Source organism: Megalops cyprinoides, chromosome 2 (assembly GCF_013368585.1).
Source record: "Megalops cyprinoides isolate fMegCyp1 chromosome 2, fMegCyp1.pri, whole genome shotgun sequence".
In the NCBI taxonomy this organism is placed as follows: domain Eukaryota; kingdom Metazoa; phylum Chordata; class Actinopteri; order Elopiformes; family Megalopidae; genus Megalops; species Megalops cyprinoides.
The window spans coordinates 25,013,317-25,030,108 of record NC_050584.1 but is presented as its reverse complement, the minus strand read 5'-3'; the positions used below and the strand labels follow the sequence as shown (position 1 = coordinate 25,030,108).

The following is a 16,792-nucleotide window of genomic DNA, read 5'->3' as shown; positions in this document are numbered from 1 at the left end:
TTATTGTTATAATCGAACTGGCTACCAAAATACACTGCCTTAGCTAACGTTAGTCCGCTTAATAACCAGCTTGTTGGGATTAGAGGAGTGAAATGCGTGCGTGTTTACGGGAATAGCAGGCTAGCTAGCGGAATCGCTCCAGCTAGTTAGCTGACTAGTTAGGTGGCAAATTATTTCTGACATGGGGACGTTAACATCAGACTATCCAACATTAGCTAGCTAGACACACTAACTGCCGTCTTCACGCTAGGTATTTGATGTACTGCATACCAGTTAACTAGCTAACGTTAAACGTGAATAAATAGCATTCGTCTAAGTCTTACTAGCAAGCGGCTAGTTGTGTTGGTAGACTAGCTTAGCTACCGGTATTTCAACTCAATAAGGCATGTCTAAGTCTTAACTAACCAGCTAGCTAGCTCGTAGGTATTTGATTCTACTGAACATAAATCATATGTGTGGCTTTTCTGTAAGCCCGCTTGAAGGCCATCTCGTGTTTTGATAGCTTAGCTCGCTAGCTAGCGATCTCGCAGTGCGGCTACGACCGTAACCGGAAATGTTTCACTAACGAGGGATGTTTTACTAGCTGGCGAGGTTATTACATCCATAGCTACACACACGCAGCCCATTGTCCCTAAAAGCGTACATAAGCACACACACACACACACACACGTGTGCTCTAGCGATGTGTGTAAACACATGATTTTTGTGCTTAAGATGGCTACTGTATCCACTCTCTAACTTAAATCTAGATTGGACATCCACGTCGTGTGTACTGACCCTATTCCACCAGGTAAAACATGCCGTTAAGATGTTATACTTCACATATACACATGTGCTCTAGTGAGGTGTGTAGGTAACACATTTTTTACTTAAGATGGCAACTATATCCACTGTCTGACTTAAATCTATATTAGACACCCACGTCAAGAGCACTGGGCCCCCTCTACCAGGCAAGACATACTGTTAAATGCTGCACTTCACATGTGTAAATAAACAAGTATTTGCCCGTAATGTACTGTTTGCAGCTGTGTTGTCGTTATAGGCACCACAAAAAGGTATATGTGATGCCCTACACATTTCAAGTGTATTCAGGAAAAATCAACAACACGCTAGGAAGTTGTTTACCAACAGTGTTTTGACTTGCAGTGTTTTGTACGTGTATTGAATTTGACAGGTTGTTTTGAAGGTCGCTAAAAGGCCTGGTCTAAACAGCTACAGTATCAAGCCTAAGGAAATTGTAGATGCGCATGGTACATATTTGAGTCTTTTAGGTAGCAGTCGAGGTAGCAATCGTAAGGGTGTTGTAATGCTAGCGTCATATTTTTCTCATTCAACGTGCTCCACACATCTGAACACGGGGACTGTTTTTGTACTTTTAAAGATTCGTATTTATACTGCGGAATGGCTGGGCTGTTCAAACTACGCACAACATCAGGTACGTACGCAAATTGACGTTCGAAAGAAACTACGTTAATGCTGGAAGACAGTCACTTTCAACGCATCGTAATTCAACGGCCAATATACATGTCTGTATCGGCCATACATTCGCTCAACGTCGTGTGATTATATTGATCATGGTGAATTTTACACAGCTGATGTTATCCACCGACCTAATATTTAGCGAACCACCTGACAGGCAGGTACATTAAGCAGCACGTATAATTTTAGTTGTTCCTTCTGTTACGGTCAACGTGCGCACAATAAGAAGGCAAAGCGGGGGGAAAAAACGAAACCGTCTCAGACATCTTCACAGTGCCGCAGTGTTTTCTTGCAAGCTGCCGCAGGTGATGAACGAGCCAGACGATCTTGTGACGGAGAAAGCTGTCAGCCTCTCTCAGCGTCTGCCCAGCAATGCCCACACCCCTCCAAACGTGCACGTAGCAGAGGGTGTCTGGCTGTCGGGAGAGCGCGGTCGATGGGAAGCGAACAACAACAGGGGCGAGAGGGAAGCGAGTGACTACTGTGGGTATAATCAGATGGTCCGAGTGGGTCCTTCCCTTCGAATGAGAAGGATTCGAGTTTCAGACCGGTCCAAAACCTGGATGACAGACTAAACACCCAGAGTGTATTTCGCCCAGTTTCCGAATTCATTAGGTTTTAAAACCGTAAGGTCCCATTTGGATGCGTCTTTGTCGGAGTCTGAACCATAATTCTTAAGCAACACTGATCGAATTCGCAGCAGAAATTTGGAGTCAGACGGTGCATCTCCACTTAACGAATATAAGCAGTATAAATAAACGAAAGTAGTACAGAAATTAAAGTAGGACAGACAAGTACTCTGCAGGACAAATATTTAACCTAATTTATTTTTGTGCTGAATGTCTAATATACCAGCACCAAAACTACGACTTATAAGAATGGAAATAACTTCAGTTGAGGTGCTGTTTTCATGAAACAAAAGTTGGAAGTGGACACAAGTTTATCCTGAGGTGCTGACTAAATGAATAAATACCTTCTCCAAATTCAAGTTCCAAAAAAAACAGCTTCAAAACAAATGAATTCCAACTGTCACTAACTCCCAATTTATTATCAGTGTCCCTAGAGGAGAAAACATGTGTTGAATAACTAAGACTCTTATCTCTTTATGTGAACTGGACAGGTGTCATTCTCATGCTTTGATACTGTATTTGTAGTGTTAATCATGAGGTCTGATTGTATGTGCTTATGTACCTTGCACTGCTCTTAAGAGCATCAGACAAATTAAGCATAATGTCTGGGTGGGAGTGTGGTGTAGTGGCAAGGAGCAGGGCTCATAACCAAAAGGTTGCTGGTTTGATTCCCCACAGGGGCACTTGCTGTACCCTTGGACAAGGTGCTTAACCCACAATTGCCTCAGTAAATATCCACCTTAATAAATTGTTAACATTGTAAAAAAGCATCTGCTAATGCCAATAATGTAATATCATTCTTGGGCAGAGAAGTAAACATAATTTCCATTCAGCTGTAACCTGCCCGATGTAACAGGAGTCAGAAAATTTTTGCAGTTTCGTAGTTGGTTTTATTAGGGCCTTGAATGACAACCCGTTTTACTCTGTTGCTGAGAATCCTTTCCCTAGGGTGCAGGTGTCACATGCTGGCTGTGAATGGGGGCTTACCAGTGCTGGTGCTGCCGAGTTTTTTAAAACTAGCATTGTCACCCATGCTGGCCTAGTCGAATTCCAGGAATTGTCCCGTGTCTGCACTGTGTGGAAAGGTGTGCAAATGCAGGCATGCATGTGACTTCTGTGCTGCTGCATGACAAACTGGTCATAAACACCATTGTCTTAGCCAGTGATGGAGCTCCAAAAAATGACACCAGCAAGTGCATGCCCTAGCTGCTGCATCCATGATATCTGGTTGTTTGACCCAATCAATGAAGTGCTGCAAAAATGCTATATTATGCAGCTAATGTAAAACCCTGCACACTTCCATTTCAACAAGGATTGTACATTTTCGATTCTGTGGATGCTTTCCAGCTAGCTAAGTTGACAGCAGTGTAGCGTAGCAGTTAAGGAGCAGGACTCGTAACCAAAAGGTTGCCGTTTTGATTCCCAGCTGGGGCACTGCTGCTGTACCCTTGGGCAAGTTACTTAACCCACAGTTTCCTCAGTAAATATCCAGATGTATAAATGGATAATGTAAAAACTGTAAATATTGTAAGTCGCTCTGGATAAGAGCTCTCTGCTAAATGCCAGTAGTTTAGTTTAGCAAGGGAAGTAATTCTTGGTGACTTTTTAATAAAAAATGTCTGGTGAAAGTAGCAAATGATCGGTAATATCATAACAGAGATAACATGTTACGTCTGGACTACAGATTGTCCGTTTGGCATTGCCTGGTATAGTGTGTGTGTACCTGTAAAGTGCCTGTTAGATCGCACTGGTTTAAATTGTGACCATTGTGAAAGACCAGTATTTTAATACCTGTAAATTATCAGCAGTTTTGACATTAAAGCCAAAGGCTTTGTAACCATTCATATCAGACTGACAGGGGACTGTCAAAAGATCTGGTGATCACCAGCCTTGATCCTCACATTTCTGTTAGCTTATTGCTTGATTTCATGTACAGTTAGATGTGTTTTTTGTTTCCTTCATATCTTGCCTGTTACTTTTGTTCTGCTTCAGAACCACAGACTAACCCAAAGAACAGTCATTGTGCTTCATTCGGCTAGAAAGGGAGGTGTTGGCTCATCTTTTTGCAATGAGGAAAAAAACTGAGGTGTTAACATTATCTTTGTCCTGAACTACAGGTGGTCCACTGCATGCGTTGTCTGTGTGGCCTCATTGCTGTGTTGATAGATGTTCATATGTTCTGCTCCCCTGTAGACACTGGACTTGGACCGGCACTGATGTAGCGGGTTTGAGCGAAGGCCCGCCTCCACCTCCGACTACCTCCAGCTTCCCTGTAATGTGCTGCGCTCCCTCCGCCAGTACCACCCCTCACCACGTCGCCCCTGCTGCACTTTGCACCCCCGGCGGAAAGGAAAGCTCCAGACACCAAATTGATACGGAGAGACCGAGGAGTGACAGCAAGCGCTGACCTCCCCGAGAAGCACAGGAGCCTGATAACGTAAAGCCAGGCTGAGGAGAGAAATCTGCACCTCGATATCCATCACCACATTATCACTCTGACAGTTTTGCCTGCACGTCGGGGCTGTTTTGCTGCAGAAACCCCTTCGGAATTAAGAAAGTTTTTTTTTTTTTTTTTTTTGTCCTCCTCCTTTTTGTTGTAGTCTCTAGGGCGTCTCCTCTTTTTTTCGGCGTGGGGGGTTAGGTGGGCGTTGGTCCAGTTCCCATAGCGGTGCGACTCGAAGCTGGGGGGGGGGAGATTGATGGGATGCGACCATGTCGGACCTCAGTGAGCGCCGGCCGGTCAATACGGACTACGCTGTGTCCCTGCTGGAGCAGCTCAAGTTCTTCTACGAGCAGAAGCTGCTGACGGATGTGGTGCTGCTGGTGGAGGATGCCGAGTTCCCCTGTCACAAGATGGTGCTAGCCACATGCAGCTCCTACTTCAGGTGAGGGCTGAACAGAGATCCCAGTCTGACTCGGTATTGGTAGTCACATGCAATTTGTACTTCGGGTAATGACTAATCAGAGATCCCCACATGGGATAGTGCTTGTTACATGCAGCTCTTTCTTCAGGTAAGGGCTGACCAGAGGTCAGTGTCTGCGAGGGTAACAGGGTGGGGAGAAAGTCCAGAATGCAAACCTCACATCTGAATTCCCTCAACAAACAAGCTGCTTGCTGGGATTAGCAGTTTCCTCAAACAGGATATTGTCTGTGTGTGTATGTGTGTGTTAAGGCATGTTGTGTATCCGTAGGACAGGCTTCAGCCACAATGTGCGTTTTTGTTCTCGAATGACAAAGTTTGTGAATGAATAACCAATGGTACACACCACAGGTTGCCAGAAATGCCATCCTGGCAGAACCTGAACATTCACTGGCTACCGTTATAGCGCACAACAAAGGATTGCGTGCTAAGCCCTGAAATAAAGTCAGAACATACAGAATATGGTGATTTTGCTTGTACCTGCACTCAGGTGTGTGGGGAAACAGGTTGAATTTAGTCTTCTTTAGGCAGTAAAGACTGTGACTTTCCTGATCTCTGCTTAGGCCTATTAAGTCGATAAAAGTTCAGTCCACCGTCTAGAGGCTTTTTTTGTTCCTGTGGTTGCATGTTGGAAAGTCCCCTTGCTCCCCCCTGTCCTCTGAACCAGTGATCACTTCAGGTGATGTCAGAGGGTGATGGCTAGTCACCCCAGGTCACAGGTGAAGGCAGCAGCTAAAAGTCTTTCCACTGAAGGCCACCTCTGCACCATCATTTCCCTCCCTCTCCACAGTAAAACTCCACAATCTTAAATCTGTGGTTTGAAAACACCACCTAGTTTGTTTAACTTTCACTCTGATCCAGGATGCTTTGCATAACTTGTATTATACCCAGTATTCAGTGAAGCTGGAAAATTGCTGAAACAATTCAGGTTAAGTGCCTTGCTCTGTTGTTGTAGCGGTGTTCTGGTAATGTTCTACTTTGCATTAGCAGAAACTCTTATGCTGTGTGTGTGTTGTATTTAAGTTGCAGTAGTGTAGCATAGTTGGTTGGTTGTCGATTTGATTCTCCGTTGTCCTCTTGGGCAAGATACTCAACCCAAAATTGGCTCCGTAAATACCCAGCTGTATAAAATGGATGGACAATAATGTAATTTATAAAATGCAGTGAAGGACATTTGCTTAATTAAAAATTCCAATTGAACTGAAATTCTTTTGAATAAAGGAGATTTAGTATTATATATTTTTTCCCCCACCGCTCAAGATATTTACTACCCCTGAGCATTTTGACAAAAAAATGACAATAATGTTTTAGGCTGTGCTTTATGCGCTCTAGACAGCTTTCCCGGGCCATTGCAACAATCCGCCCCCCCCCCCCCCCACACACACACACACACACACACACACACACACACACACACACACACACACACACACACACACACACACACACACACACCCCCCGATTTCCCATGCACTCGTTATCCGATGAGAACATGCGAGGCATTTCCCCTGTAGGGCTTGGAGAGGTGTCCTTTCCCATCCTCTTGGCTCCCCCCCAGCCCCAGCTCCCTAGGAGATAGTGTATCTCAGTACTAAAGAAGTGATTAAGGAAGTCCTTTCCCCCTCTCAACACACAAGGTAGGAAGAGTCACCCCATGAGGAAACTCTTAGGGATGCCTGCACAGTTGCATAAGAGGGTTGCAGCGGGACCAAGGCCTGCTGTGTGATTGGACCCACTGGGAGGAGAGAAAGGAAGGGGGGGGGCTTGGGGATCGAGAGAATTAGATTCATGAATGTTACTGAATTCATGAATGGAAAAAATGGGGGGTGTGTAGGCGTTTCGTGGAGGTCGCACACACGCATGGGACGGCAGAGAACGAGGGATCAGCCTCTGCTTTCACAGGCAGGGCTGGCGGGGTCCGTCCTGTTTTGCAAACCCGTGCCGCGGACACACATGAACGTGTTGCAAAAGAGGAGGAAACAAGATCCTTGGCTGCGTCATGCAGGGGTGGGGGGCGGGCATCTCGGCCTCACCGCGGGCTTGCATTTCTATACTTTCCAAAAATAGGGCCCCCTAAATCCCTCTACCGCGGCAAATGAAACGCCCAACCACGGCGCGTGTGGATTTCCTTGGCCGCCGCGTAACGGCTACAGGCCAGCCACCGGTGGCTGTTCATCCCCGATGTGATGGGGTGCAGGTTGAACTGGCAGCCTCGGGTTCGGGGTTGTCCCGCGAGGGAATGGAGGGTTGCTTTGGGAAGGGGAGTTTTGAATTTTGCACACGGGTGGCCCAAGCCTGTTGCATAACACTTTCGTGTGTTAAAGTTGTCCCCGTCTCTGGAGAGTAGAAAGGAGGAACAGGGGGGCATTGAATTGCTTGTGCCAGTGTTTTCACAGACCTTGGGCGTCATCTCTGCATGCTCCTGGAATTACATTGTTGCGTCACTCATTTTACAAGTGCCGTGTGCTGATCCTGGGTCAGTTTGTTGCACTGTGTTTACAGCTCCGATTTAAACTGAGGCCGTTGATCTGTTACAGCGGCATTGTGCCACCTGGTGTTTGAACCTGTCAGCCTCTGGTCACAAGCCTACATCCCACAAGCCCTACTGAACATTATGGCACTGCTGGGTTTTGAAAGTGACCTCCTCGGAAAAGAAAAGCATTTTTGCTTTTTGTCCCCAGATGCACTTTGTTATGTTAAAAAAAAAAAAAAATCTATGGATTGGGCTCTGATTCATGAGTGATTCCTGGTTAGATTTTCTCCACTCGTGGGTGGCGGTACGCAGCCACCCCCACTCTTGCGAGGAGTTTGTGACTCGCTGGATTGGAATCCACCCTACAGCAGGCTTGCAGTGTCTTCCTCCTGGTTGTCGTTACTGAGAACAAGGGAAAGAGAGCTTTTCAGAGAGCGGTCCGTCCAGCATCGGGGTTTTGGTGTCCCGTGGTCTCCCTGCCCTTGCCCGTGCCTCGGAAGCATGGCATTGTCAGATGTCCCAGACAACGTTGAGGCTCGTGGGGAGCAAGCAGCTGCTTTCACAGGGAACGCCGACTTGCGGCGTCTTCCTCGTCATTACTGTTACCAGGAGCGGGAGGAAAAGGGGCTCTCCCAAAAGCTTTCTGTCCGGCGTCTGGGGTGAGGTGGCCTGACGACGTGACGGTGGCACTGAGGTCTGTGACCCTTGGCACGCTGCTCTTCTGTATTACATTACATGAATTTAGCAGATGCTCTTATCCAGAGCGACTTCCAGCACAAAAGAACAGAAGTGTATCAATTCAAGCCCTACTACAAGTTGTCTAGTCAGGTTACACAAGTTAAGGGAAGCCAAGTATACTACCATACATCAGTCACTAGATCACATAATCCAAAACGCATCACAATACTACACCGATAAACTAATACACCAATAAACAGCAAGTACAAGTAACTTTGCCACTCTCCAGGGGTGTGGCACTGCCGGACATTCCCAGAAAACCCGAGGCTGACGGGGAGCAAGCCAGCCTCTTTTAGGATTAGGGAACTCCACTCGACGTAATTCCATCTGCCGGGTGCCGGCTCGCTTTCTGAATCACCCGTGGTGCCTTTAGTACGTGATGAAATTTTAAGCAGCGGAGACGAGGGAAGATTTAGAGGGCCGGCGTGGTGGATAATGGGTCTGGTAGGGGCTGGGGAACCAAGAGTTGTGGGTTTGAATCCCATCCAGGAAATAACAGCCAGCGTAGCCTTTAGCAAAGTATTCAACACAGATAGCAGTGGGTAATCCAGGTTAAATAAAACACCCGTGTGCTTACACTCACTGGTCTGACATTGTTGCTCATTCAGCTTGAATAGGTACACTTCTGTTGTGCTGGAGGTTGCCCTGGATAAGAGTATCTGCTAAATGAAAGTAATGTAATTACGTTGATGGCCTGGCAAAGAAAAAAAAATGCTGTTGTGGGGTGGTGATGATGTAATGCTACGATGGTGTTCATCTGTTTGTTTTGAGGGGTTTTTGGGGGTTTGTTTTGGTGGCATTTTTGATTTTCTGTCAATCTGCTCTGGTTCCTTTTAAGTCGGACCCTCATTTGAAATGCAGTCATAATCCTTTTACTGATGTCAGATTGCCTCTTATGTTTTTACCTTTAGAAACAGTTTCCTTTTAAAATGTTCAGTTTTTTTTTTGGATGTGATTGATGGACTGATGGACTCTGTCCCCCACACCCACAGGGCCATGTTCATGAGCGGCCTGAGTGAGAGCAAGCAGACCCACGTCCACCTGCGCAACGTGGACCCAGCCACCCTGCAGATCATCATCGCCTACGCCTACACGGGAAACCTGGCCATCAACGACAGCACTGTGGAGCCCCTGTATGAGACCGCCTGCTTCTTGCAGGTCAGTCAGGTTGCACAGCACCCTCCCCATGGCTGGGCTGGAGGGGCGGGGCATGGGGTGAGGGGGGGTTCCTGCATGGGGGTTGCTGAAAATTAAAGTCCTCCTGCCTTCCTGTCTCCTCAAGGGCAAAGGGGGTTGAAGATACTACAGACAGCATGTTGGTTAGGCGAGCACAGCATTGTTCCAGAATCTAAATTGATGACGCTTCTTAGCCATACTGTTACAAGAGGGGGAGAGCTGTGAATTAGTCTAGTGCATCGGGTATGTCTTCTAAAAGCTTCTGTTGCTTTGCACTTACAGGCATCAGCCTCCTGTGCTCCAGCCTTGTCCTTGGATAGTCTCTGTGTCTGCTATGACCTGATTCTGATACTCTTGGAGAATTTTTCAGTCAAAGCAAAATTCATGACCACCCCCTCCAGTCTAAGCTGTGCCACCAGAGAAAATAGGTTTCAAATACTGTATAAATACAAAGCGTAGCGTAAGTGTAATTGATGAGTAGAACAAGAAGCGCAGCAATAATTGCAGTGTCAGGGAGAGTGGGGGAATCAAAGGCCTCAAGGAGTAGCATGGCTGCAGCTCAAGGCATAGGTGCAGATAAACTTCTTTTAAACCTACTTGTAGAAGAGCGTATAGATTTTTAAGCTTGTTCTATAGTAGCCAACTGTTCTGTAACATGTATTGTCAGATTGTGAGGCTCAGTGGAGGATGATTTAAAAATATTGGCCAGTGTTGACATAAGCTACATGTAAGGATTAAAGCTTTGATCTGATCACATATATCAGAGCCTTAAAGTCTTTGGAGCGGAAATGTGTTTGAGGGCCCTGGAGTACGTCATGTCCATTTGACGCTGAGTTCCGGTTTGTTCTTAACGAACATCTGTTCTTGTCTTCAATCCCCTCTTTCCTGCATGCACTTAAATTTGGTCAGTGCAATGTGTAGTACACTGTGAGTGTGAGTGAGTTTGTGTTTGCATGTGTCTGTCTTCTGTTCTCACTTAACCACGGCAGATGATACAGCAGCGTTCAGCTGTCCCATACAGCCACACGGTGATTGCTAACCGCTCGCCACCAGCTCATTAACACGGCTGCCGAAATGCCTCTCACCCCTTCCGTCTCCCGCTCCCCCCTCCCCCCACAGGTCGAAGACGTGCTGCTCCAGTGCCGTGACTACCTGGTGAAGAAGATAAACGCCGATAACTGTGTGCGCATGCTTAGCATCGGCGACCTGTTCAGCTGCAGCGAGCTCAAGCAGAGTGCCAAGCGCATGGTGGAGCACAAGTTCCCGGCCGTGTATCGGCAGGAGGCCTTCCTGCAGCTGTCCCACGAGCTGCTTCTGGACCTGCTGAGCAGCGACAACCTCAACGTGGAGAAGGAGGAGACGGTGCGCGAGGCGGCCATGCTGTGGCTGGAGTACAACATGGAGGCGCGCTCGCAGCACCTGTCGTCGGTGCTCAGCCAGATCCGCATCGACGCCCTGTCCGAGGTCACCCAGCGCGCCTGGTTCCAGGGCCTGCCGCCCAACGACAAGTCGGTGGTGGTGCAGGGCCTCTACAAGTCCATGCCCAAGTTCTTCAAGCCGCGGCTGGGCATGACCAAGGAGGAGATGCTGATCTTCGTGGAGGCGGGGGCGGACCCCCCGCACGCGGCCGTCTGCTACAGCCCGCAGGCCGAGAAGGTCTACAAGCTGAGCGATCCGCCAGGCGACCTGCAGAAGGTGGGCGCGCTGGTCACGCCGGACAACGACATCTTCATCGCCGGCGGCCAGATCCCTCTCAAGACACCCATCGCCAACCACGGCAAGGGCGGGCGGCTGCAGGCCGTCTTCCGCTCGGTTGACAGCTTCTTCTGGTTCGACGCACAGCAGAACGCCTGGGTGCCCAAGACGCCCATGCTGTGCGCCCGCGTCCGGCCCTCACTGGTGCACTGCGAGGGCTACATCTATGCAATCGGCGGCGACAACGTGGGCGGCGAGCTCAACCGCCGCACGGTGGAGCGCTACGACCGCGAGAAGGACGAGTGGACCATGGTCAGCCCGCTGCCGTGCGCCTGGAACTGGAGCACGGCTGTGGCGGCCCACGACTGCATCTACGTCATGACGCACGACCTGATGTACTGCTACTTCCCACGCGCCGATGCCTGGGTGGAGATGGCCATGCGCCGCACCAGCCGCTGCTTCGCCTCAGCCGCCGCCTTCGGCGACCTCATCTTCTACATCGGCGGCCTGCACGTGGTCAGCAACTCGGGCGTCCGCCTGCCCACCAGCACCATCGACGGCTCCTCGGTCACCGTGGAGATCTACGACGTGGGCAAGAACGAGTGGCGCCTGGGCGCCAACATCCCCGCCAAGCGCTACTCGGACCCGTGCGTCCGGGCCGTGGTGCTGCTGGGCTCGCTCTGCATCTTCATGCGCGAGACGCACATGAACGAGCGCGCCAAGTACGCCATCTACCAGTACGACGTGGAGCTGGACCGCTGGTACCTGCGGCAGCCCGTCTCCGAGCGCGTGCTCTGGGACCTGGGCAAGGACTTCCGCTGCGCTGTGGGCAAGCTCTACCCCTCCTGCCTGGAGGAGTCCCCCTGGAAGCCCCCCACGTACCTCTTCTCCCCGGACGGGGCTGAGGAATTCGAGATGGATGGCGAGATGGTGTCCCTCCCCCACGTATAGCTCTTTCGGCCCTGCCCCTCCCCTTTTCCCAAAACCCCTCCGAACTGCACGCCGAGACCGGGGATCCGTGGCGTCAGGGGGGTAGATGGGGGGGGGGGGGGGGGGGCTATCAGTACCACCGAAAACTTAGGGTGTCTGATTCGTCTGCCTCCCCGGGAGAATGTGGGGAGGGAACTCGCCCCAAAGGCACGGCCTGGGAGCGTTCCCAGCCTGTCCAAGACAGCCTTCCACCCTGTTTCCCATCTCACACCACTGTCCTCACATACAGCACCAAGTGGTATGCCTCAGACTGATGTAGAAAATATACATAACGATTACCTTTACATGTTAGTATTCTAAAACCTTTTTTTTTGTTTTGTTTTGTTTTTTTCTCCCCCCTCGTCAGTTGTCGCTACTTCTGTTAAGTATTATTACAGGTCTGTTTTACTGTTTCTACAATGTGATGATGGGAGAGTCGGCCGATCAGTGACGATGGATGTTTATGCACTTAATGGAGAAACCCTCGTCGGAATGACAGTGGTGACTGTACCAACACCCCCCAGACCCCTCCTCTTCCTCCTCCTCCTCCTCTTTCCCTCTCTCTTTCTACCACTGATAAAGGGCAGATTCATTCCTCACAGCAACCCCCGGAATAGGAATACGGAGGGGTGTGGGTGAAAATATAGGGGGGTAGCGGTGTGTGGGGGGGGGTTCTTTGCCGAGGTGACTGCAGGTCCAGCTACCCATGGTGCCCCCTCCCTCCCCCTTTCCTCTTCCTCAGTGCCACCCACTCCTCTGTCCTGTCAGTCTTTACACATACAGGTCTTCCATGCAGGTGGCAACAGACAGGCAGAGTTTCACCCTTTCTGGCATTGCTGGACTGTTCTCTTTCTCTCTCTTGCTCTCTCTCCCTCCCTCTCTCTCCCTCCCTCTCCCTCCCTCTCTCTCGCTCTCTCTCTCTCTCTCTCTCTCTCTCTCTCTCTCTCTCTCTCTCTCTCTCTCTCTCTCTCTCTTCCTCAACTCATGCCTCCACTATCTACTACAGTAACTTTGGGCTCATGCATATTATTTCCAAGCTGCTGAAATACATATATAAATATATAAATATATTTTTTTCATGTTTAAAGAAAACGAAAATGATGTAGTGTGTGGGGTGGGGAGGGGAAAAAAGAATAACCAGGTCTATTTTGTATTAGGTTTTTTTATGATAATTTAATATCAGACATTACTGTAGTGTGATTGTGTATAGATATTGTTTTCCCTTGTAAGATTAATTTTCTCCTTTTTTGTGAGTGAACTATTGAGGAGTCTTTCAGCTGCGTGGTCTGAGAGGGACGTCGCTCCAGAGATCGTCATGGCAACCACTAGCAGTAGCGGAGCGGGTGGGGAGGGGGAGGAACGGTTCGGGGGCCCCCCGTTAACTTAACATGAGCACGGGTGCTTCATGGCAAACCTTACTAGCATGTTTGGCTGCATCATGTTCCTTTTGGCACTGTATTTTGAATGACATTAATTTATTAAAAAACGAAACGGGGAAAAATACAAAAAAGCCTCCTGGACTGCGAATCTTCTTTCTCGTGTCGCGTGTGTGTGTCCTTCTGTGTGCACGTGCCAGTGTTGCTTGTTGGTGCTTTAGCTTAGTTCGCTCTGATAACCGAATACGAGAGGATTTTTCGATTTATATTTAAGGATGGCCACCCCGACTGCCTAGAATCACTCACCAGTGTTTTATCACGCGGGTCGGTACCGGTTCCGTTGTAAGGAATTGCCGCACTTCCCGAAACGGATCAAATGCTGGTGCAGTAAAGCGTGACGTACGTCCACACACAGCTTCCAAAAGTCCGCTTCTGCTGTCCACCTTGCAAACATGAGTGATTTCGTGGGCCCCGGGTAGGTCATCTGCTAGGGTGGCACCTTCCTCTTGGCTAGGCCATATTTGTATCAAAACAACAGGGTGATTAAACCTGCTTAAACCTGATCAGTGCGCATGTCAATCTGAGTAATTTTAGCACACGAACCAGGCACGCAACAGTACTAAATACAGGCTTGGCCCATGGCAAAGCACGACTTCCATAATTGGATCAACAATAACTACACGTGTCCTCATACACGGATATATTTCAATATGCCAGACTAAATTTAAATTTCCCATTGCAATCAGTTTCCTTTGGTACATCGTACTTTTGTACGCTTGGTAACACAAATAAAATGTACTCCGTGTAAAATCGCAAATCATTTTCCTCGTGTTTGCCTCGCCCACACCGAAACACCAAGAGCTGAACTGACAGGCATTTCATAGCATAAGTGTGGAATATTCCGAGACGCTGGGGGGGGAGGGGGGAGCCGAACACCCCCCCCCCCAATCCGGAGCACAATTTGATAAACAAGTCATTAGAGGTCAGCAAGTTCGTCTGTTGCAATGATGTCGCCGCATTGTATGCTCTCTGGCACGTGCGGCTGCATTTTTTTTTTTTTTTTTTTGTCTGCCGCAGCGCGCTCGAGCCCGGTCTTTTGTTTTGGCTGACCTACATTTCGTACAGTGACCGAGCTGTTCCTCGACTGAGACGGAACAAAGCGAAAATTCTTAGACAATTCCTATCGTTTTATTTCTCACCTTTGCGCTAAGAAATTAACTTAAATGTTATTTTTAATCAACAATGAACTTAAAAATAAAATCTATAATAGGGCGGCAGTGTTGCATAGTGGTAAGGAGCAGGGCTGAAAGGTTGCTAGTTAGATTCACCGCTGGCGCACTGCTGTTGTACCCTTAGGCAAGGTACTTAACCCAGAAATGCCTCAGTAATATCCAGCTGTATAAATGCATAACTTTGTGATGCCAACATAAGTCGCTCTGGATAAGAGCGTCTGCTAAATGACAATAATGCATGTGATATAATAAAATAAAGCTGCCCTGCGAACACACACCCAACCGGCCACATCACGTCAGCAAATAGTTTCTTTAATAGTCATACAACATACCATTTTTTTCCTCAAAGATTTTGTGAGCATCTGTCAAGAAATATAGCATTTGTGTGAACTCAAGACAATTCACATTTAAAATACATTCATATATTTTAAATATCTGTTTACAGTATCATCAAACAAGATCAAATAAAATAAAAAAAACTGCTCTGATGACCAAAATCTTTTTAAAACTGAAGCATCATCTGAGGGCAACAACTGTGACAATGAAAATAAAGTTAATAAAACTCAACAGACTGCCATGGAGAAACACAAAGGTGAGGAGTAGGCAGCACAGACTTTAAAAGCCGCATGACAGCAGGTACTGAAATGAAAGGTGTGAAAACCTCTGGCAAAAGGTATAAAGATCATTTCCTTTAAATAATTTTAAACTGAACCTGACTTGGGGAAAAAAGCATGTCTACTTCTACTTGGTGGAAATTACAGCAGTTTTTTTGTAATTGATATCAAATATAAATAGGAATTAGAGCCAAGTCATTTAAAAATGCAAGGATACTGAGCAAATATACAGAAATATAATCATTATCTATGTGCGCAACACATAGTCCAAGTGGTCCATTGGTTTAGATTTGTTCCAGTGTTGCCATGTCTAAACAGGAAATTACAGTGATTCTGTACAGGTTCACAAAGTAAGATAATATACAAATAAATTAAAATATTTCTTTATTCTGGCCTTCATTGCTTCTTGAGTATTTTTCACTCCGTTTTTTCCCCTCCCAAATTCCTGAAGTATCTAATGACAAAACCATACTGAATTATGTGTTTTTGAATAGGCTATGTGTCGTCTGAACATCCTTTCAGGTAGATCTCAGGACTTAGTGAGGAGTTTAGTACTTGAGCTTAGTATTTTTCAGGAAACAAGTAATGCACCACAATAAAACCAAAGCACAGGCAGTAAACCCTAAAACACAGTCAATTATGTAAAACACAGAGGGAGCTTCTCAGTTTAAATAGATGCTTTGGAAGAAACCTCACCTACTTCCTGACTTTAATATCTTCCATACAATAGGATTTCCTTCTATATTCTATAAATCCAGCACAAAGGGGGTGGGCAACTATACCTGAACGTTTGGCAAACTTGGTCACAAAGAACTTAACACAGACTTCCATATAAGGGAACAATACGCTGAACTGACATCAGGTCTGTCCCACCCAGTCTATCACTCCATTAGCCTCTGGGGGACACAGCTGAGACTTGCTCCTGCAGCCCCCTGCACTTGGACCTTAGTGCAGCTAAGGCTATTAAAGCCCAGTGTCCATGAACTCCCACGAATAATAAAGACAGCTAAGTAAAGTGTTTTTTCACCACAAAATGTGGCCATAATATTCCATCTCTCTTTGCCTCTACTCCTCTCTGTGTAAAATTAACCTGAAAACATAACTGTTTGCAAACAAACCTGTTTATATCTAGTAAACTCTTCAATGCCATCCTGATCCTCACCGGGCACCACAAATGCACACGGTGGGAAGTCTGTAGTGTGTCTTTTTTGTCTCTCTTTTAACTACATTATATCAACCTTCTTTAAAGGTTAATGCTCTAAGGAAACACTCAAGCAACACACGGTCAAAAGTTCTATTTCTCAATTTCTCCAATACTGTAGAAGGGAGGCGCACAGATTTCAAACACAAAGAAGGGTACGCCTAAGGAATGCGATTAGTGCATCTTTTCCAATAATACATACTCAGTTATTCTGGTGCACAAACACACACACACACGCACACACACACACGCACACACGCACACACAGGACATGACCCATGGGGATGTG

General features: G+C 47.4%; 1 protein-coding gene across 1 annotated transcript; it reads left to right on the top strand.

Annotated features, from left to right (window-relative positions):
• The first annotated feature begins 4,695 nt into the window (after positions 1–4,695).
• On the top strand, positions 4,696–12,109 carry kbtbd2 (kelch repeat and BTB (POZ) domain containing 2). The gene is made up of 3 exons (XM_036522316.1): positions 4,696–4,993; positions 9,233–9,398; positions 10,536–12,109. The coding sequence occupies exons 1-3, from the start codon at positions 4,821–4,823 to the stop codon at positions 12,060–12,062; spliced, it is 1,866 nt and encodes a 621-aa protein (XP_036378209.1). The 5' UTR covers positions 4,696–4,820; the 3' UTR covers positions 12,063–12,109.
• Positions 12,110–16,792: the final 4,683 nt, after the last annotated feature.

What these genes read in the sequence shown, in the direction of transcription:
- kbtbd2 (XM_036522316.1), top strand. Translation starts at nt 4,821, where the DNA reads ATGTCGGACCTCAGTGAGCGCCGGCCGGTCAATACGGACTACGCTGTG. An exon ending in ACATGCAGCTCCTACTTCAG is followed by an intron (nt 4,994 to 9,232) that starts GTGAGGGCTGAA and finishes CCACACCCACAG; the next exon opens with GGCCATGTTCATGAGCGGCC. An exon ending in AGACCGCCTGCTTCTTGCAG is followed by an intron (nt 9,399 to 10,535) that starts GTCAGTCAGGTT and finishes CTCCCCCCACAG; the next exon opens with GTCGAAGACGTGCTGCTCCA.